General features: G+C 34.0%; 1 protein-coding gene across 2 annotated transcripts in view; it reads right to left on the bottom strand.

Moving 5' to 3' along the window:
* Nucleotides 1-25025, bottom strand: part of ap1m3 (adaptor related protein complex 1 subunit mu 3) — a 36701-nt gene that overhangs the window by 6138 nt on the left and 5538 nt on the right. For both annotated transcript variants that reach the window (XR_015492704.1, NM_001114441.2), the window contains 10 exon segments: nt 24129-24285; nt 23942-24009; nt 23388-23518; nt 19690-19837; nt 16647-16773; nt 8123-8265; nt 5171-5242; nt 4733-4891; nt 2669-2794; nt 1354-1429 (listed from right to left, as the gene is read on the bottom strand). Coding sequence is in view for 1 of the 2 variants with exons in the window: in NM_001114441.2 (NP_001107913.2) it covers nt 1354-1429; nt 2669-2794; nt 4733-4891; nt 5171-5242; nt 8123-8265; nt 16647-16773; nt 19690-19837; nt 23388-23518; nt 23942-24009; nt 24129-24285 (1207 nt within the window). In the remaining variant the exon portion in view is untranslated.

Genomic DNA, 25025 nt, shown 5'->3' with positions numbered 1-25025 from the left:
TAATATTATTCGGCCCTGGAGTAATAAGTACATCTCCCTGCTATCTCTAACACAACAAATAGACAGAGCAGGAAAGGCTTTCATGTGTAATATTTTTTCCTGAGGCGATTTGAAGCAAAATACACAATGACACTCAATCAAACATATCTACAAAGATAAGGATAATGGTTACTTACTGAGTTATTAACGCACAGCAATACCAAGTGAAGAAAGCACGGACTTTGAAGGAATAAACATGTGTGAGGAGAGATCCATGAACAAGTCTGAACATGTTCCACCCACATGTGCGCAGCAACAATTACGTAATTTATCGGCTTAAAGATATCGGCCTAATTTAGACATCGGATCGATAACGATAATCTTAAAAATAGCATTTATCGGCCGATAACGATATGGCCTCCGATATATCGTGCATCCCTACCAAGGATATTATACTGTCAGAATCTTTTAATGACCCATAACTAGAGGACATGCAGCCTTAGGCTACAAATGAAATAATTAAAAATAATTACCACCAGGTTCCAGATTAACACCTATAAATGATATCTGAACTAATTTTGATTTGTGCTCTTTTTCAAATATAAAGATTTTCAATTTAAAGACACACAAATGAAGATATTTTGAAAGCTGACATTAACCTATAATGAGTAACTTCAATTATAGGAAGATCAAATACCATGGAAGTCAATGGTTACAGGTTTTTAACTTTCTTTAAAATATCTACTTTTATGCTCACCGGAAGAAAAAAGTCGAACAGGTTTGGAAAAGGGAAACGGGTGAGTAAATGATAACAGAATTGTCAGTTTGGAGTGATATGGGTTACTGTTTAAGGGTTATACTTTACTTCAAAATATATTGTATGTAACTCACGAAATACACTTAAATGCTGCTTTTTAACTTCTGTTAGGATTACTTCTAGAATAAACGGTGACCTTAAAATGTAGAACACTGTAGGTTTTTCTTTACTTTTGATCTCCTCTGTAATTCTGAGCAAATATTGTGTGTTTATTTGAAGGCACTCCAATGTTATTGGCAGTTGGGTGTTTGGATATGTCTGAAGAATTGCATTGTGGCTTGATGACTGCTTTGCATTTCTTATGAATAAGTGAAGAGGGCTGAAGGATTAGAGTGACTCTCTCTCCTCTGGTGTCGCTGATGCAAATGGAAAACTGATAGTCTTCGCTATTTCACAATGCATGTGTGTGTGTCTGTGTGTGTGTGAGAGACAGCAGAGAGCATAAGGCTCATGTTCACTGAACTCTTAACCAGGGTGAAGGTAAACTTTATATCAGAATGATAATTGAGAAATGGGCTGACGGTGTTTGTGAGAATGAATTTGTGAATGTTTCTCACCTCCACTCTGAGTGATATAACGCACCCACGGTAGTGCCTGGTATCCGCTCTTCTCAATAATCTTCAAGTATCGCACCTGTTTGTTATCAGACAAAAACAAAAAAAATATTTTAACATAAATATACTACTACTGCACTATAAGTATAATACTACTGCATAATAATGATAACTATGGCAAAACGTAAAAAGTCTTAATATTAACTAATTTAAATATTATTTATTTTTTAGCATACATTTATTTAACTAAAACCATTAAACTGAAAAAAGTTAATTAATAATAAAATAAACACACGGAAATAAAATGTACTTTAAATATTAAAATATTGCAATTATTTAGAGAGTTATATCTCAACGATATTCATTTAAAGCACAAAAATAGTCAAAACATGATATATCATTTAATAACATTTAAAAAAACTTTAAGAAATCAGTAAATAACAAGATATTAAATTAATTAATTACTTTGCTTTTTTAAAATCTTAAAATAAGTTTTTGTACCAAGTAAACAGCAAAAAAATCAGTCCAAGACACTTGCAAAATGTGGATTTTTTAAAAAAACTTTTTTTCCCCACATTTTTCCAGTGCCTTAGACTCATTTTTGCTGTTTATTCTGATGAATCCCTTACCATAAGAGCACCGACACATTATTTAAGCTACCCCTGAGCACTTTTAGGTTTGATTTAAGATTTTCATACCATTTTATAGTAGACTATTTAAAAACTAAATCTAAATCTATAAAACTAAGATCATTTTAAAAACATAAATCTAATTTGTTTTTACTTGAAATAGACATTTTTTTACACATATATAACACAAAACATCTAAAGAAACATAATTGGGCTGCAAAGGAGTGAATCTCTGATGTTACTATTTTATTTTACACAAATGATGAGTTCAGAAGCAAAAACCTCTATGTGCCATCTAGAATTTTGTTCTCACAGCCTCTTGTGTTTATTTTTGGTTATTTCATGTTAAAAGCGATTAAAATAACTTGTTCTTTGACATTAAAGTAAATTACTGAATCAAGACATAGGAGCCTGAGAAAAAAAGCTAATATTAAAGGAAAATTTCAGATCTGAACACTTCAATTCTAACCATAAATCAGGCTTAGTCCTAAAATAATGCTATAAATGTGAAAACTGGCTGACTTTGGCTCACAGTAAGACAATATTAACATCTTTGTGTAAGGTTCTAGTGCAAATAAAGAACAACAGCACCCCAAAATGATTAAAAAACAAACAAGGCAAGCAAATATAATGCATGACAATGTTATGACAAAATGATTTGTAGGGTGATTGTGTTTTTTTATCCGCACCTGTATGCCGGACACTGTGAAATAAGGAATCTCAAACTTGACTGTGATAGGTCTCTTGCCCTCCAGTTCATCACTTTCAACACTCGGCAGTCCAAAATGAGCTCGCATCATGAACTCCTTTCCACCCTTCATCCAGGAAAGACACATCATTAGTTTCTGACACATCTAAGCATCTAATTAACACTGCAAAAATCATCACATCAGTACTAAATTCTCATTAACAGTTCAGTTCTAAACGAGTCTTATTCCTGAGAGGCTGATGCAAATTTTCCTCTATTTGCAATGTTGTACAGCACAAGACATCATCGGGAGTTGAAAATAAATGATAGAATAAATCTATAATAAGGCACAGTTGTCGGTTCAGCATAGGTTTATACTATGTTTGATGTCCATTTTAAGTCCTTTTTTCCTGGCCAGGCATTACATTTGTTTAATAGTTCCATTGGAGTGCTTGTTATTTTTTATTTCATATACATGCTTTGTATGGTTTTTGGGGCTTTTCCTGTAACTGTAGAGGACATAAGAAGAGAGACATAAGGAGAAATTCTGCTCTGAGAATTTAAGATACTGCTTGAACATGGTTGGTTTCTGGATTTATTAGATATGACTTTGAGTAAATGTTAACATTGATTTTATTTTAGGAAGGTCTGATACAATATTTATCCTTTAGCATGTTTTGACCAGAAAATTGGTAAGAATGTGTGACAGCCACTTTATTAGGTCCACCTTACAAGTTGAAACCCCTTTTGCCATCAGAACTGCCTTAATCCTTTGTGGCATACTGTAGATTCAACAAGGTACATTACACGTATCAATGACATGATAGCATCACGCAGTTGCTGCAGATTTGTCAGCTGCACATCCCTGATGCGAATCTCCCGTTCCACCACATCCCAAAGGTGCTCTATTGGATTGCGTTCTGGTGACTGTGGAGGCCATTTGAGTACAGTGATTCATTTGAATACTCATTGTCATGTTCAAGAAACCAGTCTGAGATGATTCGCACTTTATAACATGGTGCGTTATCCTGCTGGAGGTAGCATCAGAAGATGGGTAACACTGTGGTCATAAAGGGATGGACATGATCAGCAACAATACTCTGTGGCTGTGGTGTTGACACAATTGGTACTAATAAGGCCAAAGTGTGCTAAGAAAATATTCCCCACACCATTACACCACCACCAGCCTGAACTGTAGATACAAGGCAGGATGGATTCATGCTTTCATGTTGTTGAAGCCAAATTCTCTGCCTACCATGCCACGTTTCTTCCCCATTCTGATGCTCGGTTGGAACTGCAGCAGATTGTCTTGATCATGTCTACATGCCTAAATGCATTGAGTTGCTGCCATGTGATTGGCTGATAAGAAATTTGCGTTAACAAGGGGTTGGACAGGTGAACCTAATAAAATGGCCGGTGAGTGTGTATATTATATACGTGTAGTTATCTGATTCTTTTTTTATCTTAAAGTATTTTCACTTTTGTATTTTTAAAATCAAAAAACAGGACTAACTAAAACAAAACCATAATCATTTTTGCTACATTCAAAATTAATACCTGAATACCTTTTTATCTGTTTCACCTTTTATCTCAAAAAATTTTGGAATATTGCATAAAAAAGTGAAAAGTCAAGAGGCATGACAATTCTTGAAATAATCTGCATAAATATACCAAACAAACTCCGTCATGTACACAAACGATGTTGGAAAACAAAATGCTGTGACTGTAAAACAGTACTTCAGTGCAGTGTTTTATCACACAGCATCTCACATGTTGTTTTCATCATTTCATCATGTTGTTTTCATCAAATACCTACAACCTGTCACCATTATTGTTTTTATTTATTACATAAAAAACAAAGACCCACAGTGGCTTCTCCTATTTCAACAACTTCCATTTTTCTTAAGGCTATTTGGAGCTGATTTGTTAGGATGTGATCGTTCTCTTTTTTTATGCAGTGTCCCAAATTTGCACAAATGTAAGTCTTTAGAACAGAAACGGCTAATCATACATGAAAAATACATAGTTTAGATCCTAAACATCTCGCTCAACGCAATGCACTTACAGGGAAGGACTTGATGTTCCACTCCACAGCACTTTTCTCAGGAACCCATTTGGCCTGTCCTGTGGTGGTCTTGAATTTGGGCGAATCAGCATCACTGGGAACAGGAACTAAGATGGACACATTATTGGCAGTGGAGCGGCTCTTGAACTGACTGCGGGCCTGAAGAGAACAGATGAAGGAACTGTAGACACAACTCCACAGCCTAAACTTAAACTTCCAAAGCTACTTTCCTTTAGACACTTAAGTTTGGTGGGTATATAGCAAGGGCAATAGGACAGAGCATGTTTACGTCCAAATCTGACAAGTCTTTGGACAGAGCTCAGGTAAACCATGAGCCTTTCCCCAAGACAGAAGCCTGAAAGCTAATTACTGAGAGCAGAGAGAGAGAAAGAGCAAGAGTCAGTGGAGTGTGTAGAATGTGTAGATGTGAAGCTCTACCTTAACCTTGATCTCTACTCGACTGTGAGAGAACTTCTCTATTACGCTCTCAATCCATATTAGAGGCTTCACCTGTCAGAACAGAGAAAAGAGAAGAGCAGTGAGTCTGTGCTGACACTTATTGAGACACCTGCTGTCAGTTGCACATGAAATCTCCTTTTGAATTCATTACATAAAAGTGTAATGCTTATATTACAGTAAATGTACTGTATAAAGATTAGCTGTCACACTACTGTACTACACAAACTGTTCAATTAGTTCAGTGGAAAACTGATTATCTTATTATATCGCATTCTGCTTCTGATTTTTCAATGCCATAACCACTTTGTAATTATTTTACATTTACATCATGACATTTATATTTCATTCATTCATTCATTCATTCATTCATTCATTCATTCATTCATTCATTTTCTTTTCAATGTAATTATTTACATTTCAAATTACTTTTTTCTTTCTTTTAGGTCTTTTTTAAAAGAGTTCAGTAATACAAGGTTTACAAATAACAGTGGAGACGTTTGTAATCCTGAATCCTGGTCTTATGTTGCAAAAATACATTATAAGAGTTAATTTGTTGATTTTTCTTTTACACCAAAAAAGCAAGAATATTTGGTAAAATTTATGTTCTGTGTAGACATTTTCTACCTTACATACAAAACCTAATTTCTGATTAGTAATGTGCATCGATAAGAACTTAATTTGGACAACTAAATAAACAGTTTTGTCAGTATTATGATTCCTCAGAATCCAGATTCAATTTTATTTCTAGAGCACTTTCAACCAACCAGAATGGGTACCAAAGTGCTGTACATAAACATAATAAACATGTAAACAAGCAGGGAACCAAACATAAACTCACAACTTTTTTAAAAGCTAAAGAAAATAAGTGACCTCTGAAATCACTTCAATGTAGATGTTCTTAAAGGTGCTGTAAGTAAAATTTTAACTCTTCTAAAGCATAAAAATACCATAATATGTTTGCAGATACTTAAACATGCCAAGTGAACATTCTTTTTTATCTGGAAAACAATGCTAAAGTCAGATATTCTGCTTTGAAAATGTGCATTACGTGCCAAAACGCTATCTTTGTTTCAGTTCTTTTAACCTGCCCAATGTGACATTAATTAATTATATTTTGGCCCTCTGGGTTGCCTTATTGAAAAACCACGTATATCATTCATACAAATAATTCAGAAAGGCTCTCAAAGCATGTGTATGTGACCGAAATGCGACTTCCGGAGGACAGTAGCAGACTATGAACTGATACATAGATTCAGAGTTCCACATGAGGTTATTAATTAGCAAATAATAAAATGCTTTGCTTTTATATAAAACATGACTTAATTCAGCCTTTAGGCTCGATCGTCAGACTCGCTCCAGTTGGTCCTCAATCTGGCAACCTGCACTTGAATTTGTGTTGATCTAGGAATGCAATACCTAGTTCAACCACTGGGTGTCAAACTTACATACTGCACTTTTAAGGAAAGTGGAAGAGCCCTTGACATTTGAAGTAATATCGCGGAACTGTCATATAGAGTCAATCCTTTTAGAGCGAAAAGATCTCAATATCAGAGTCTCTGAGTCTCAATCTCAGCCAAATTTTGTCCAATCGTAGAAAACTATACATCCATGGAGAACTTATTTATTGTACATAAATATTATAATTACTGTTAAAATACACTTATGACTGATTTTGTGGTCCATAGTCACATTTATACATATATTATATATCTTCCACAAATTTACTAATTTAATATAATAAAAATGATAAATGAAAAATTATATCAACAAAAATAACTATATTAATAAATTAATAATAATAATATCTATTGATAATGTATATATATATATATATATGTATGTGTGTGTGTGTGTGTGTGTGTGTGTGTATGTATGTATGTATGTATGCATGTATGTGTGTATGTATATATAATTATATATATAATTTTCGGCAACATGGTAGCTCAGCGTTTAGCACTGTCGTCTCACAGCAAAAAGTTCAATGGTTCGAGTCCCGGCTGGGTCAGTTGCCAATTCTAAGTGGAGTTTGCATGCTCGTCCTGTTTCCTTCGGGTGCTCCGGTTACCCCAACAGTCCAACGAAATGGTGAATTGAATTAAATTGGCAGTATGTGTGTAAATGGAAGGGCATCTGCTGTGTAACACATGCTGAATAAGTTTGTGGTTGATATATATAATGCATATACTTTAGAACAATTAGTACCAAAGCCAAAACAGGAACTAATTCAACAAAAAGAACTTAACATCAACCAAATATTACTACAACTATCTTAATATTTTGCGGGAAATATTAATTTAAATTGCAATAAATGGGGGAGAAAAAATCAAGAGAAAAATAAAAACTATAACAATTTGTTGAAAATTCCTCCTTTGAATAACTTTTTGCAATAACTCATTTAAATTTAAATGTATTATCTTTCTATTAATAAGGATGTCAGTTGACCAAACCTTATTTTAATAGACACAACTGTTTAATAATGGTTTTGTTTAAAGCTTTCAAAAGTTATTAGCCACTGCGAAATTGATAATAATATTCTTTTTCAAAAGGGGTATGCTCATTTCCACTGAGCACTGTATATCAGTTTGAATATTTCTCTCTGCATACATACCAAACACAGCAGAAATATTGGGGTAGCTCGCCAATTTGCTCTTCCAAACACAAGCCTTGTTTCATGCTTTTGTTTTGGCCTTTTAATTCCAAATTCTTTTAACTTCAAATTCTTTCTGAAGTCTGCCTTGTATTCTCAATGCTTGTTTTTTATGTTTTAACCAATATACCAAATCAACCAATATACAAAATCTACCTTTAAACACAACAACTAATCATTTAACTTTAATTTGGCATTGTAAATGACTACAATGCGCAACACTTTTTGACCAAATCTATCCCCACATTTATTGATCTAGAGAGTTGTGTAGATGCTGCACTGACCGTGGTGTTGAGCCGATAAGACATGAGCTCAGATTCTCCATCAGGTGGGATGAAAGAGATGGTCCGGTCATTTTCGAAGCGAGACAGACGCACACACTGATGAAACTTAACATCTTCAAGCTCAACAGACTTGGTCTTCTCTCCTGAAGGTAAAAGAAACAAGATCAAGCATCAAGCATCTAGCATAAAAAAGGGACCACTGATGATTATATGTTGTTATTTAATATGTTTAATCAGTTAGAAGCTGCACAGACAGACACACATCATAAATCACACAAAGCTCTGGTTTATATCTGGCATTAAGATGTTTTATTTTTGAAAACATTTTGAGCTTTGCCACAACTTCTTTGGTAAAATCTAGTTTGGTTAATGTTTTATTACATGTATACTATCTTTAATATGCTGTTAATCAATTTATTCGATGCACAGCAACATACAGGGGCACAATTTTAGTCACCAAAAACGTCTTATCCCTTACATAAAATTATTTTATTTATATTAACAGACTCAATATAATCACTTTTGATGCTTGGTTAAATGTTTAAATGTAAAAAAAAAAAAAAAAAAAACACGTAAATAAATGATAAAATTGCATACATTATGTATTAGGAATTAATAGGAACAATAAAAACTACACTACTGGCTTATTAACTGTTTAGCATTTATAAAGCATGATCTAATTTTTTTTATCCCTAATCCTACCCAATACCTAAACCTAACTACTACAAAACTAACTTTTAATAAACAGCTAGTTAGTAGCTTACTGAGATTCAAGTCTTAGTTAATGGTTTGTTAATGATTTGTTAATAGACTAAATTGTACATTAAATTAAAGTGTAACCAACAAGTTATATATCTTTACTTACATTGCTTTATTCATAAACCAATTTAGAAATAAAACTGGTCTGAATCAATGTTTTTCATTGTCATCTTTCAATAGTGCATTTTCATTCATTCATTCATTTTCTTGTCGGCTTAGTCCCTTTATTAATCTGGGGTCACCACAGCGGAATGAACCGCCAACTTATTCAGCAAGTTTTTACGCAGCGGATGCCCTTTCAGCCGCAACCCATCTCTGGGAAACATCCACACATAAACACACACACACACTACGGACAATTTAGCCTACCCAATTCACCTGTACCGCATGTCTTTGGACTGTGGGGGAAACCGGAGTACCCGGAGAAAACCCACCAAACGCAGGGAGAACATGCAAACTCCACACAGAAACACCAACTGAGCCGAGGATCGAACCAGCGACCCAGTGACCTTCTTGCTGTGAGGCGAACGTGCTACCTACTGCGCCACTGCGTCGCCCATTGCATTTTCAGTATTATCTTTTTTTTCTTACTTTCAAATGACATTTTCTTGCAGTAATTAGAGAATATCAAAGGTCTTATTGGACCCATAAATCTGAAAGTGATGCGGAATTTAAAAAATTATAGTACAAATTTGGAAAAAAAAAAACTGTTTAAATAAAGACTAAATGATGATGATTTGTCAAAATAAAAAGAATATATTTTATTAAATAACTGTAATAACAAATTACAGCTCTTTCAAAAATCCTGAAACAAAAATCAAATGGTTAAACTGATTTCACTGCTTTTCGCATTTCACAGTAAAAATGTTGACAAAAATGAGTAATTTTTTTGAGAGGATTTTTTTTACTGTACTGATGTGATACTGAGTTGGTCTGCACTCAATAGTTTATTAAATACACAGCAGGTGATACGGAAACCACTGTTTTGGCTATGAGCCGTCATCAGTACAATGCAAATAAAAATGTACTTGCATAAATTAGAGAATATCAAAAGAGCAGGGTCTTTTTGGACCCAAACATCTGAAATTAATGCAGAATATAAAACATTACAGTACAATTTACATTACATTACATTACAAAGTACATTACAGTACAAATAAATTTTTGTTTAAATAAAGATTAAATGATGATGATTTGTGGAAATAAAAACTAAGATATTTAATAAATAACAGCACTGAAAAAAATTGTCTGCGAAATTGTTGCAAACAATTTAAATGTGTTGAATTTAAGCAAACAAATTACGCTTAGTATAGTTCAACTTAATTTGTTTGTTTAAATTCAGCCCAAATAAATTGTTTACAACCACTTTTTAAAAAATCTAAATCCAGAGAATCATCTTTAAATGTTTTTTTCAATGTGGAATTCTGAAAAAAATCTAATTGTTAATTAATTTTACTGCTTTTGGCACTTACCATTTAACATTTGACAGAAAAGGAATGTTATTGTTTGTACTGATAGGTGGTCTGCACGCAATAATATATTAAATCAACAGCAGGATATACGGAGAGTGCTGTTTTGGCTATGAGCCTTCATCAATAGAATGATTTACTGTCTATTGATGCCATGTCATTTCAAGTGTTCACAATCAATTGAGTCATAGATTCTTAAGTTAAATTCTTAACCATTAACCAAAGGGTCACACATCAGGAAGAAAAAAGGATTGTACATCACAGGGAAAAAAAAATACAACCAACACACAGTTTATTAATGTATGTTCATCCATCCACTTTCTTTTCGGTTTAGTCCTTTTATTAATCAGGGATCACCATAGTGGAATGAACCACCAACTTATCCAGCATATGTTTTTTACGCAGCGAATGCCCTTTCAGCCGCAACCCAACACTGAAAAACACCCATATACTCTCTCATTCACACTCATGCTATGGCTAATTACGTTTATTCAATTCATCTATACCACATGTCTCTGAACTGTAAGGGACACCGGAGCACCAGGAGGAAACCCAATCAAACATGGGGAAACTTGCAAACTCCACACAGAAATGCCAACTGGAACTCAAACCTGCGGCCTTCTTGCTGCGAGGCGATCGTGCTACACACTGCGCCACCGTGACACCCATTAATATATGGTAACATGGTATAAAGGTTTGTATTTACATAACATATACATTTGCACTGTGTGTTTATATATGTATAAAACACACACATACTGTACATAAAATACAAAAATATAAAAATAAAAGGCGGTTCATTCCGCTGTGGTGACTCCTGATAATCATGGACAAAGTCAAAAATATGTATTTATGTATTTTAAAATGTATGAAATATCTAAAAATAATAATAATTTACACAATATAGTCATCCATATTCCTAAACACAAAAAATATCCACAGTACGCTCAAATATTTGTAGTAAATATTTTTTAGATTTTTAGATACGATGAATCACAAATAATCGTTTGACAGCACTAATATAAGTACATGACTGTACCATATGTAAATTACACAAGCTAATTTTGCAATATTCCATCAAAAGCCTATACATACACCTGCCCATAGACCATTCCTTATCATAAAAGCGAATATATATCATCTAAACATCTACTTTATGATTGGCTCGAGAATAAAAAACACATCTTAATACCAGGTGTAAAGAAGGCCGCAGAGTGTTCTAATGTATCCTGGAAATTGCAAACAATAGCACTTCTGTGTGAAGGTAGTTTATTTGTTTGACCTCAGCAAAGGGAAAGGCAGTGACTACAGAAGAGCTTCTTAATGACTCCGGGCCTCTGAGCCCCGAAACTCACTAATACCACAGTGCTAAGGGATTTCAGTGGAGTATATGTGTGTGTGTGCTTGTGTGCGAGTCGTTCGCTTTATATTTATGAATGTACTGCACTCTGTCCAGGACTGACATTTACAGGGGGAACATGAAAGCACTCTCAGAGGTTCGAAAGGGGAAAGCACAGGTCAGATGAGGAGCTCTGGGTGTCCGTGTCCTGCTATGAGACACTGAAGCACCAACTGATGCCATCAACCACAGGGACTACAGGTCGGGATGGGGTTGGGATGCTCTCTTATAGCTCTCTGATTGGCTCCCCAGGGCCCACAGGCAGAGGCTTTAGGGGAAAGTGATTGGTGTTCTGAAGCAGAGGTGCACTTTTAGGCACATAGTTCCTGACGCGGCTGTATGAGTGCTCTAAAGATAGCTGGTTTGTCTGGTCGTTTATTTATCAAATGTTCTGTATAGTGTTAATATTATTTGAAAACTACATAAAATGCAGCTAATAATTTACTAAATATACAATGAAAATTGTAGTCTGTAAATATACTGTCAAACAATAATATCAGATTATGTGCAGCAGTCCCAATGCAAAAGAATGACAAACTAATTTAACTGAATGTTATTTAAAATGATAATTCCCATGGCTTTATGAATGAATGATTGAATGAATGAATGAATGAATGAATGAATGAATGAATGAATGAATGAATGAATGAATGAATGAATGAATGAATGAATTAACGAATGAATGAACATCTGCAGAACTGTCCTAAGTGAATTAATTCAATAAATAATTACATTTCTAGTGACTTATATATATATTGAATTAAATCAATCAATCAATCAATCTTATTCTAAAATAATAAATTAAAATTCAAGTAAATAACAATAGGGGCGAAATGAGGACTCACTGGTTAGCACTGTGGCCTCACAGCAAGGTTGCTGGTTTGAGTCCCAGCTGGGTCAGTTGGTATTTCTGTATAGAGTTTGCATGTTTTCCCCGTCTTCGCATGGGTTTCCTCCAAAAACCAAAGACATGCGCTATAGGTGAATTGAATAAACTAAATTGGCCGTAGTGTATGAATGTGTATGGATGTTTCCCAGTACTGGGTTGCAGCTGGAAGGGCATCCGCTGTGTAAAACATGTGCTGAATAAGCTGGTGAATCATTCCGCTGTGGCGACCCCTGATAAATAAAAGGATTAAACCAAAGGAAAATTAATGAATAAAAGAATTTAAGTAAGAGTACATAAAGAAATGTTTTTTTTAATGAATAATTGAATGTATAAATAAATACTATAGAATTTATATGTTGTATTAAAATAAAAAATACTTATTAAAGGATTCTAGCATGAATTTATTCATTTATTTATATTGTATTAGTAGTTTAATTGATAGGCTAAATTAATTTATATTTTTATAACTGGCTTTATAATAAATAACTGGTATTAACTACTGTATCAAACGAAATAACAAGAAGCTAATAACATTCTTTCAAAAAAGATTAATGCCGTCCTCATTTAATGTCCTAGTTTCACCTTGACAAAAATGGGTTTCTTTTTTAGCCTGTAGAGGGCAGTGTTTCATTTGTCAAATTTTTGTGCAAAGAAGTTAAAAGATTTCTGGGTTCACATTAGGACTGAGCATGATAGAAGAACAGAATGACACCTTCCACCTTCAGCTGTGTTACTACATTTTATGCCACAATTCAGCCTTATAGCCGGAAGTGGCACAAGAAACAAGCAGCTCTATGTCACTTCCTAGAAACCGTATCTAATATAAATAAAACAGCTTCCTGTAGAAGTAAATGTTTTCAAGCTGCAGCAAAACTAGGATAAAGGAATAGTTCAACCAAAAATGAAAATATATGTTTAAATTTCTGTTTCCTGTTTCAAATTAAATATTTTGAATTTTAACCACAAACATCCATAGTAGGAAAAATATGGAGGTTTTTGGCTTCTGGTTTCCAACATTCTTCAAAATATCTTCTCTTGTGTTTAACAGGAAAAAGAAAAAGAGTAAATAATAACAGAATATATTTTTTTTGGTGAGCCATAGGAGTAAATTCTGTAAATAATAAAGAAGATAACACGGATCTTAATTTATTTTAACAGAAAGTGATGGTAAAAATTAATTTGATATTGATTCCCGTTCTGCAATCTTGTTCTAGACTGAGTAACTGCTTCTTTACTGCACATGCTGAATGCATAAGTGAGATCTGGTCTGCTGTGAAATGAACACCCGCTGGTTCAGGCCTGCGGTGGGGATTAACCAAGAGAACCAGATGAATGGAATTCATCTAACAAGTGCAAATTAGAGAGATGCTTAATATAAAGTAGGTAAATGCGATCAACTGACTGCTAGACTAACAGCCCTGGGATTTAAGTTTGTTACTGCATTACAAAAAAGTCAATTTAACACTGAAATGTGTAATTGTGTTGTCCACTCATCTGGAACAGAACTGCAAAAATGCAGACTGATAAACAGGTTAAAATTACCCTTGCAATTACAAGCTTGTGAAGAAATTTAATTGCAATTCTGGCCATATTAAAAGCACAATTTGTACAATTTCTTTCTTTTCAATAGCAAAAAACAACCACTAGAACAGTGTTATTTTGCTGGTGTATCCAAAATGATAAGTGGTCAATAAGTGGTCAAATGAAATGATAGCAATTTTAGCCAATAGTGTTATTGTTTAGCCATCTTTCTGATTTGATTTTACATAAGCTTTAATATATTTTGTGTTTTATAAGACAGCAGCTTTATATCAGAACCTTAAAATGTATTTAGTATGATAAAACATCACTGCTTTTTCTCCACAGGATCATGATGCTGACTTGCACTCGTTTCTCATCAGTAACAGTTTCAACGGTCTCGTTTAGCTTTCACAGCTTTTAGCCTTACTCTGCTTCATTACCATGATAATAAGTTTTGAATACTTTAGCTCAGCCACAAGCATGATCTCTGCTAGGCATGGGACGATAACCGTTTTCATGGTATACCACGGTTTGTAGAATTCAAGGTTTTACAACTGATAAAATTTTTTGCTATACTGTTCCAAAAGGCTGGCTCACACTGAGATTTTATATAATCCTGAACGATTGTAGCATGTCAGACTGCATGAACATGGCTCTCATGTCATACTGTAATATCTCAACTGTTATAAGGTCAGACAGAACGACAATAAAAGCACGCCAAACACGAAAGAAAACGCCCGTGGAGTTTGACCTCATCCACACGTGACACTTTCACTATCCTGTGTTCTGGAATTATTCTTTGCAGCAAATGTATACAATCTGTAGCCACAGCATGCCTCAATATTAAAAACAGGAAGAAAATTTCCCAGCGGTCATTTAAATTGTTGCATGGATTGCGTTATCAAATTCTGAGCTCCTATTGGTTCTTGGATTGATGTTCATCACAGCTGTTGATACAATGCAGGAAAGTGTCTTCATCGGAGGGAAAATCTGATTGCAACGGGCAATAAGCGGTTGTCAGTGAACATGTCAAACCAACGATCAAAGACCACAGATTTTAGAGCAGGATTTCGGGAATCTTTTAGGATTTCCCAAATTTGAACCGGATAATCCTCACACAAAAATACAAATTTTCGCACTTTTAGATATTACATGCAAATATAAACGGACTACAGAGCTTGCGGGGCGCTCGCCTGTGACGTCAGCACCACCCTGCTACAGACAACTTTTCAAGCCTATTTTTCCTTTTTACAGTAATTGTTATTTTTAGTATCTTGTATCTTGAGTTTGTGTTCACCACGGACCTTATTTAAGCAATTTTACTGAAATCCCATTTAAAAAACATTGACTTTGGGACGAGGGAACTGGAACTGCTCAAAATCTAACTCGCTTCCGGGTTTTTGCATACAAATTGACGTCATAGTTCCTCCACTCTATACTAGCCCATACTTAATCTCTGCAGGAGTCCTGTAGGATGTAACGAAGATGACAACTTCCACGATTTCACATGACATCAAACGACACATTTGTTTGTTGTGAATACACACTCTCTAGTGGTCAAAATGACATAATGTGCCTTTAATTTATTAATAAACATAATAGTTTTCAACTGTAATTTAAATGAATTATATTATTATGGATGAAGGAATATCTGCTCCAAAAAGGCTAAGTAGACCTTTTTGACTTTGTTTGCAAATATGGTATATAATTCTTAAAAATATACAGTTAAAGTCAGAAATTATCAGCCCTCCTGAATTATTAGCCCCCCTGTTTATTTTTTTTCCCCCAATTTCAGTTTAACGGAAAGAAGATTTTTTTAAACTCATTTATAAGTAAAATAATTTTATTAACTCGTTTCTAATAACCGATATATTTTACCTTTGCCATGATGACAGTAAATAATATTTGACTAAATATTGTTCAAGATACTAGTATTCAGCTAAAAGTGCCATTTTAACTGGGTCAATAAGGCAAGTTAGGGTAATTAGGCAAATCATTGTATAACAGTGGTTTGTTCTGTAGACAAATCGAAAAAAAAATAGCTTAAGGAGGCTCAAAATGTTTATTATTATTATCATTATTATTATTATTATTATTATTAAAACAGATTTTATTCTAGCCAAAATAAAACAAATAAGACTTTCTAAAAGATTTTTTTATAAGAAATACTGTGAAAAATTCCTTGATCTATTAAACACAATTTGGAAAATATTTGAATAAGAAAACAAAAATCATATGAGGGCTTCAACTGCATACAAAATTCAAAATTAAAAGGTATAACCTCTAAATTAATAAAAAATAATAATAAAAATTCTCTAAATTAAATAAACAGGATACATTTACAGAGCCTTAAGCTGCCACCACAGCAAAATGGAAATCAACTTACAACTTGTTTACTTTATACCATTCTCTGCAATAATGTAAGAAAATATTTCACTGTCAAAATAATGAGCCACATTTTAGTTTTAGACACACAAATGTACTCACGTCCGGTGATTTCAAAGAGCACTTTATCATTGAGTCCAAGCCTTAATTCAGGCATGCCTGACAGAACGACTTTGAGTTTGATGCATCCCAAAATCTCACTCCGCAGAACGCTGCCCGTAGCACTGACCTACAACGAACAAAAACACTGAAGATAAATGCAAAGCACAATCAAAAGTGGCAAGGTGCGATATTGCATCATCACCATTACTGCCATCTACGATTTATTACGCTCCATCAGGCAGGGCAGCAACTGTGTGATTTGTGCTACAGTATATTGCTCTGGCGAAAAAGTGAGTTGAATTATGTAGACATAACAAGGAGTATGAGAATGAAATATATTAATGAAATATTAATAGTATACATAAAGCTGGACTCTGAAAGTAGATCTAAAACATCCTAAACAGTGGCCACATCACTCTCAAATACAAGAAGCAGAAAAAGCCAGAGCGATAAGTCTGCATGGATGAATAGCAATGCAGAATTAGAGAGCGATGAGACGTGATTTAGCTCTTAATCAAGAGTGGTGCTGCTCAGTGCTACTGTCGGCCAGCGTTTAGACCTTGAGCCTGAAGAAAGCTAATGAATCCATCAAAAGCCAGTCCAGGCTGAGAGTTCAGACGCAGAAATAAAAAAAAATTAAAAAATACAGAGACAACAAGATCTTAAAGACGACAGCTGCTTCCTGCTTCTCTCAATGTAAGGAAGTCTGGAGACACGACCCTCGACCCTGAGGAATATGAAGAAGGGAGGTGAAGTACAGTAGGATGATGAAGAGATAGCGTGGGCTGTTTGATGTCGGTACTGTAGAAGCATGTGGAAAGATGTTTTCACAGAACATGGAAATTGCACTCTAAAAATGATGGGTTGTTTTGTAAGGCAAATTTGGGTAAAATGTGAAAAAAACAACTGTTGGAAGGAAAGGAACGCAAAATACTTTCTGCAATTTTAAAATGGCATATTCTTGCAGAACTGAGAGATGTAAACTAAGAATTTAAAGATATACATTTATTCATTCATTCATTTTCCTTTCGGCTTAGTCCCTTATTTATCAGGGGTCGCCACAGTGGAATGAACCACCAACTATTCCAGCATATGTTTTACACAGCGGATGCTCTTCCAGCTGCAACCCAATACTGTGAAACACCTATACACTTTTTCAATCACACACACATTCATACACTACGGGCAATTAAGTTAATATAATGCATCCACTGGCCATGTTTTTGGGACACCGGAGCTCCTGGAGGAAAATCCACACAAACACAGAGAGACATGCAAACTGCACACAGATATGCCAGCTGGGACATGAACCAGTGACCTTCTTGCTGTGTGGCAACAGTGCCACTGAGCCACTGTGCCTCCTAGATATACAATAAATGCTGACAAAAATGTATATTTATATGGTTATATTTCACATTTCTGCTTTTCTATTTCTTCACATTATTTGTTGTAATTCTGAGTGTATATTTCACAATACTAACTTAACTGTGAGTTGTGAAACAGAAGACAAAATTCTGAGAAAAGATAACTCGTGCTTATAAAAACTATTGTGTGAAAAAATGTGAGATATAAAGTTCCCATTACCTTGGTGGAAACAGTTGTCCAAATACAAGAGTTTCAAATGACAATATATAATATGGTATTCAGTATTACAGTATAACATGTATTGCCTATTTATTATTATCATTATTATTATTATTATTATTATTATTATTATTATTATTATTATCTTTATTTTTAATGTATTAGTCAATCAAAAATACAGCCCAGACTACAGTAGTTTAAATACGGGGGGCCTTGATATTGTCTCTGGGGCCTCCATAAATATATGGGCCCTTAGAATCCTCCTAACTTCTCCACCTAGCGGTGCCCCTGGTTGGAAATATTACTGAAAGTATGAGTAAAAAGTAGCCCTTTCAAAAGTACTCAATGCTCAATAAGTATTACGCTGTAAAAAGCTGATGCAATAACATGTTTTTTTGTGTATGTGTAAATGTAACATTCTGTAGTGCATTTAGTTATTGCCCAGCAGGCACACAACGTCATAAGACATTAATATTCGGTTAGATTTATGTTGTGATGTCAGGTGACCAAAATTCACCGTCTAGCCAGGACAACGTTATTTTGACCAAAATCCAACGTTAAGCCAACATCTTAAACCAACGTCAAATTGCTGTCAAATACTGACATTTATTCCTAATTTGTTATTTTGGCAATCAAAATAAAATCGGCCACATCATTAGACATTAATACTGATTTTAGGTTGGGCGTTGTACATTGACATTGGCCTGACATTGCGTTCTGACGTCAAACCGATTTTCATTTCCAAACAAAATGCAATGTCCCTACAATGTTGGGGTACAACATCAATCAGTTCGGTCATCATACAGTAAACATACAGTACATCATCCTCTCATCAGTGAGATGGATTCAAACAGTCTCTGGGTCAATTTGTGTAAGGGTTTTGGACCTCTACTTAGACACTTTTAATGCTTCCAAACAGTTTGCTGCAATTAATATCGCCCATATCTTGAGGTAGTTCAGTATGATGCGATTTACCTCTATGTGTGATTTGATTGGACAGGAATCACAGGACTAAAGTAAAAAAGTAGTGACTGCAGGTTGAAGGAAAGTAGGAGTAAAAGTACCAATACTGCACTAAAAATGTATTCAAGGCAGAGTAAAAGTACACCTTTTTAAAACTACTTAGTAAAGCAAAATATCTGAGGAAAAACTGCTCAATTACAGTAGTATTTGTAATTTGTTACTGTACACCACAGTATAATGCAAAAATAAATGAGTCATTTTGATAGCAAAACTGAGCCAGTCTCGGGTATTCACGCTTTCTGAAATGTAGTATGCATATATGTATGTATGTATGTATGAACAAATTCCATAAATCTAACAGGTCAAGAGAAAAAAATTGCATCCACACAATATCAATATGCAGAATAATGATGTTGAATGCCCAACTTACAAAACAATCTAAAATGTAATTGTTGACTGTGGATTGCAGTCACTTAGGAATATTTAATTATCTTACCAAAAGATTGACAGACTCAATGACATCCATGAAGACTTCATTTTTCCTGTACTTGATGCCCTCTGACCTCCAGGACACAGCATTGGTCACTGTAGCAGGGGGTCTTGGTGCGCCAACCTCCAGCTTGTGCCCCTGCTGAGTAATATACCTGGTGTGGAAAAGAAAGAACGCCTTGCTAACATTAAAAATGACCAATTATCCATCTATATAAATATCAATCAATATCAATAAATTACCAAAAAACGAGTTTAAGGACAGAATAAATTAGCACACCAGTGCATGTTAGCTTAGAGAGTCAAAAATACAATATATTGTGATCATGATGAATATGGATGATACTGGTTTTGTGGGCATTTCAAAATACCAAGATACATTTTTTATTATTATTATTTAACCTTTACTAATCGTCCTACTTTTTGAGTTCAGATTTACAACTAATACTCATATGATGCATGTTTTTTCAAGATAATAGATTTAATATAATAAAGATTTTATTTAATAGAGCTAATCACAATCAGTTCTTTTTCTTTTTAGTAACATTAGCATAACATCTTATTTTGTAGCAAATGTTTTGATGTTACTTAGCATTAGCTAATAAGAGCTATTATAAAATGTATTGCCTATTTTACTTTATAAACCTTTTGCAATTTAGCTGATCCATTTGTTTAATCTGAACATTGATATACAAATTATTAGACAAAACACAAGTTATATTTTTTATTATACTGTACCTATTTAAGTAACCCATTTTGAATATGTCAGTATTGTGATAAAAGCTTCAGCAATTATTGTTCCAGCAAAATGTGATGCCCAGTCAGCTTATATGATAAGCATTGTTTGTCATGGCATTGATCTTTCATCTGATTTGTAACTGACTTACAGATGAGATTAGATTTAAACAAAATCAGTGAGTCAAGTAACTTAGTAGGTTTGTAAACAGACCTCTGGTGTTACAATACTGAGAAAACAAGAGCTCATGGGAAAAACATGGCTTCCCCTAGAGACAGACAGACACCTGAACTTGTTTTTCCATTTCTGTATTTCCATTTTATACAGTAATGCAGTGTTTACCTTAAGGCACATACACAACAACACAAATGTAATAGAAATGAACATTAGCACTTACTGTACATTACACAGTGCAATGGTGCACATTAGCTTTCAAGTAAATACACCAAAACAAACTCCTTAAATGTTCAATAGTTGGGATTCCTCATTAATTTCAAATTGATTCTGCATCAGTGTTTAAAACAAGGTCTGTGGTGTGTGTGTGTGTGTGTGTGTGTGTGTGTGTGTGTGTGTGTGTGTGTGTGTGTGTGTGTGTGTGTGTGTGTGTGTGTGTGTGTGTGTGTGTGTGTGTGTGTGTGTGTGTGTGTTTCTTTTAACCTCAAGAGTCTCTAGCTGACAGGGTATTGTGTTGCTGTCAGTAAGAGCTAGTGATAATTAGCTGTCTGCTAAGTGCATGCTTGCCAAGCTAGGAAACTGACAAGAACTTATAAACAAAGATATTTTTAAAAATTATATGAACTCATATGAAATTAAATTTTTAACTATATACTTTAGTTAGCAAGTTATACTTTTATGTTTATGTACAATTCTTAGAACAAAATCTATAATATACAGTATAAAGTAAATGAATAATTTATTGTTATAATAATTAATGTAGTAATTGCATCATGATTATTTGATACTTTTGGGAAGCCAATGAAAAGGCAACACTCTTAACGAAATTAGAAACTTGCGCTAGCTATATGAAAGCTTTAGCGATAGTTCTGCCAGGAAGACTGGTATGTCACTTCATTCATAATAATTATCTCGTCAGCCTATAACGAATAACCACGTTACATATAAAACTATCTAAACAATTTGTTTTGCTGTAATCAGGTGACGTTGTTGAAGTTTCACTCTATCTTCCCCACCACCACCAGGTTGGCCTCATCTCCACTCGGGGGTTGGCTTCGCCCTGCCTTTATCTTCAGGCAGGATCTGCCAGCTCATACAGAGTTCTGCACGATAGACGTGGCTTACGCCAAAGGACTTTATGAAAGGACAGTAACAATCTTACATTTATTCAAACAATTCACAATAAATGTTCAATCGTTAAAAAGTCTTTCTGGTATAACTGATATCGTCTTTATTTTATGTCAGCGTACGTCACTTTTTCAGCATACGTTTTTTTATTTATATACCCATAAAAAAATTTGTTAATTAATAGTTGAATTTTCTTGTGATTCACATGTATTTTTTGTTCATTTATGCTTTAAAATTACAAAATAGGACCATAATCTCTATAGACCCTTTTCACATTTCCGGGTTTCTCAGTAGTGGATAAACATAAAGCGCAGTGAATGGGAGAATACAACTAATTATTTTTTACAATCCTATTTGCTGAAATAATAAAAGAAAAACTTCTCGATTGTGTTATCAAGACTTTCAGAAAAATAAAAAAATTGTGCGAGACTGATGACGGCAGCCAGAGAGATTAACATCAAATTTACTCCCAGCACCATAGACGCTGCATTAGAAACACCTTGCAAAAGCGCTATTTTTATTTTATTTAATTTTTTTGTAATTTGACGCAAAGACAATGTAATACATTCATAAAAGTTTCAAGAACTAAAGATTTTGATGACTGTTAAATGAGTCATAGCAGTCTTGTGAAAAGGGTCCATTTTGACATCATTTGATTTTAAATCTATCTGTAATCAACACTCACGTATATAATAAATATGAAATATTATAGGAATTTACTTGGCCAACTCAAACTATATATTGTATCAAACTTCTAAAAATGTAAAGAAATGTTTCTTTTTTAACCTTCTAAACATCAACAGTTACAGCAGAAAACAAAACCCTCCAGAACTCAAAACTGTAAAAAAAAAAACATATAAAACACCATAAATCACAAGCTATGGAAGGAATATTTTGGTGATCATTTTAATAAAATTAAACTTTTACTTCATTACCTTTCAAAACCTACTATTTACTCCACAACAATTCTTTAAAAATGTTTATGATTATTTGATATTATAAATGTTATAACTGGACAAATCGTCACCCTCTCAGAGATGCTTAACCCACGTTTTATTTTTGAACCAGATTTTTTTCTCATTTAACCTGCTAAATCTGCGCTGACCAATTCTTTTGCAAACTGGACTGACCTGATTTGCCTGATTTGTGTGCTTTTACCTGAACACATTTAGTTTTATATACTCAGCTACATGCTATATTTTGTAAGTCTCACTTATTTGCACACATTTTGTCAGTAGCAGTTATCAGTGTATGGCACATTTTAGTAATAAAACAAAGTATATTTTTTTAAGTATAAATATACATTCATTCATTCAATGAGTACAACTGACTCTTAAAACTAAATACATAAAAAAAAGTACTGTACTCCTAAGCTTCAGCAAAACAGTGCTTTTACTATAGGAAATTTAATTATGGTATCTGTACTTTTACTCAAGCACTTGACTTGCTTACTTTCTACATCTCTGTTTACCCAACCATTTCTCTATGTACAATATAACACTAATAATTGCATTGTCAAACTGTGCCCTCTGCACAAGGCACATATAGTGATTATGAATAGCACTGAGCTTGAATAGTGAATGCTGACCCCTCACAGCACTGTTAGTAAGGGATGAATGGTGTTCTCTGAGCAGAGACGGTTGAATGCTCAATCTGTCAGAACTTACTCTAGCAAGATCTTGCTGTCAGTGGTTTGAGGGAATCCAAAGTCCATGACTTCATCCATTAGCTCATATACTGTCACGAAATTGTCTCTAATGCTCTCTTCTTCAAGTGATTTGAAATATTCAGTGAAAACCTGCAAGACAAATGATGAGTATTAATGAAATAAATAAAAAAATAAAAATGATGTCATCAGTTACTTGCCCTACACTTGTTCCAAACCTCTTTGAGTTTCTTTCATCTGTTCAAAGCAAAAGAAGATATTTTGAAGAATGTTGGAGATTGGTAACCATTGACTTTCATAGTGTTTTTCCTACCATGAAAGTTAATGTCTACTGGTTTCTTCATTCTTTTGTGTTCAAGAGAAACTCATAAAGGTTTGTAACCACTTGAGAATGAGTACACTGTAATTGCTCATGTTGGGGTGACTATGCCTTTAAGGATATGTTATGGTGAGGAAATGTGCTATGGGTATTGATGTTTACATAGCCAGCAATATTATGCGGTGTAAGTTTTTATGGAAGGTGTAGTCATATTGATGGATAGAAAACACACTTACCTCCACTAATTTGTACAGGAAGGAGTATACAAGAGCAGCATTGGTGTTTTTCTTTGTCATCGCAACCACTGATAAAATCTGTTAAGTGGTAAACAGACTAAACATATGAAGTGCTATGACTAGACAACAGCCGGGTTTAATATTCACATTAGAAGTGGCAGATTGTTCACAGTACAGAGAAGGATACAGTACAGGTTGCTGTGCTTGATCCAGAGGAAATGTGTGGAGCCGTGAATAACAACTGGTGACAACTCTGCTTCTTCCTCTCTCTTCATCATTATCGGCATGAAGTTGTCTATCACGTTCATGTCAATGTTGCCCATGTAGTTGCGACATATGAGCACCTTACAGATGAAAACAAGTTTAAATGTACGAGACTCATAAAATAGTGCATTGCAATTTTTCCTAAATGACACTCAACTTGCTGATGAATGTGAATAATCAAAATGCTGACTTTTTTTTCAGTTAACCCGTTAAATCCGCACTAACAAATTCTTTTGTAAACTGGACTTACCTGATTTGCCTGATTTGTGTGCTTTTGCCAGCACACATTTAGTTTTTACTTATTTTAAATACTTGCACAGTGGTGTAGTCGTAAAAACAGATGGTGTACTATAACCCACCTAATCCAAATTTTAATTAAAAGCATGATTCATTAGCTGAAAAAGTTAGATTCATTAGCAATATATATATATATATATATATATATATATATATATATATATATATATATATATATATATATATATATATATATATATATATATATATATACAGTATATATATATATATATTGCTAATGAATCTAACTTTTTAGATACATGTATACACACACACATACATACATACACACACACACACACACCAAACATTTTAAGCAAGAATTCTAAATACAAAACTAGCAGTATTTCAGCGTATTGCATAGACATTTGAGTTCTGAATGAGCAAAATACTACAAGGCTCAACACACCAGTTTACTGTAGTACAAAACACTTTCTATAATCAAGTACATTTTTTCCCTTTATTACATAAAACTTTGACTTTTAAATTCAAGTGGCATAAACATGAACATATAAAAAAAATT

Source organism: Danio rerio, chromosome 6 (assembly GCF_052040795.2).
Source record: "Danio rerio strain M-AB ecotype USA chromosome 6, GRCz13ab, whole genome shotgun sequence".
Lineage (NCBI taxonomy): Eukaryota > Metazoa > Chordata > Actinopteri > Cypriniformes > Danionidae > Danio > Danio rerio.
The sequence above is the reverse complement of the archived record's forward strand: the minus strand, read 5'-3'. Positions and strand labels throughout refer to the sequence as shown.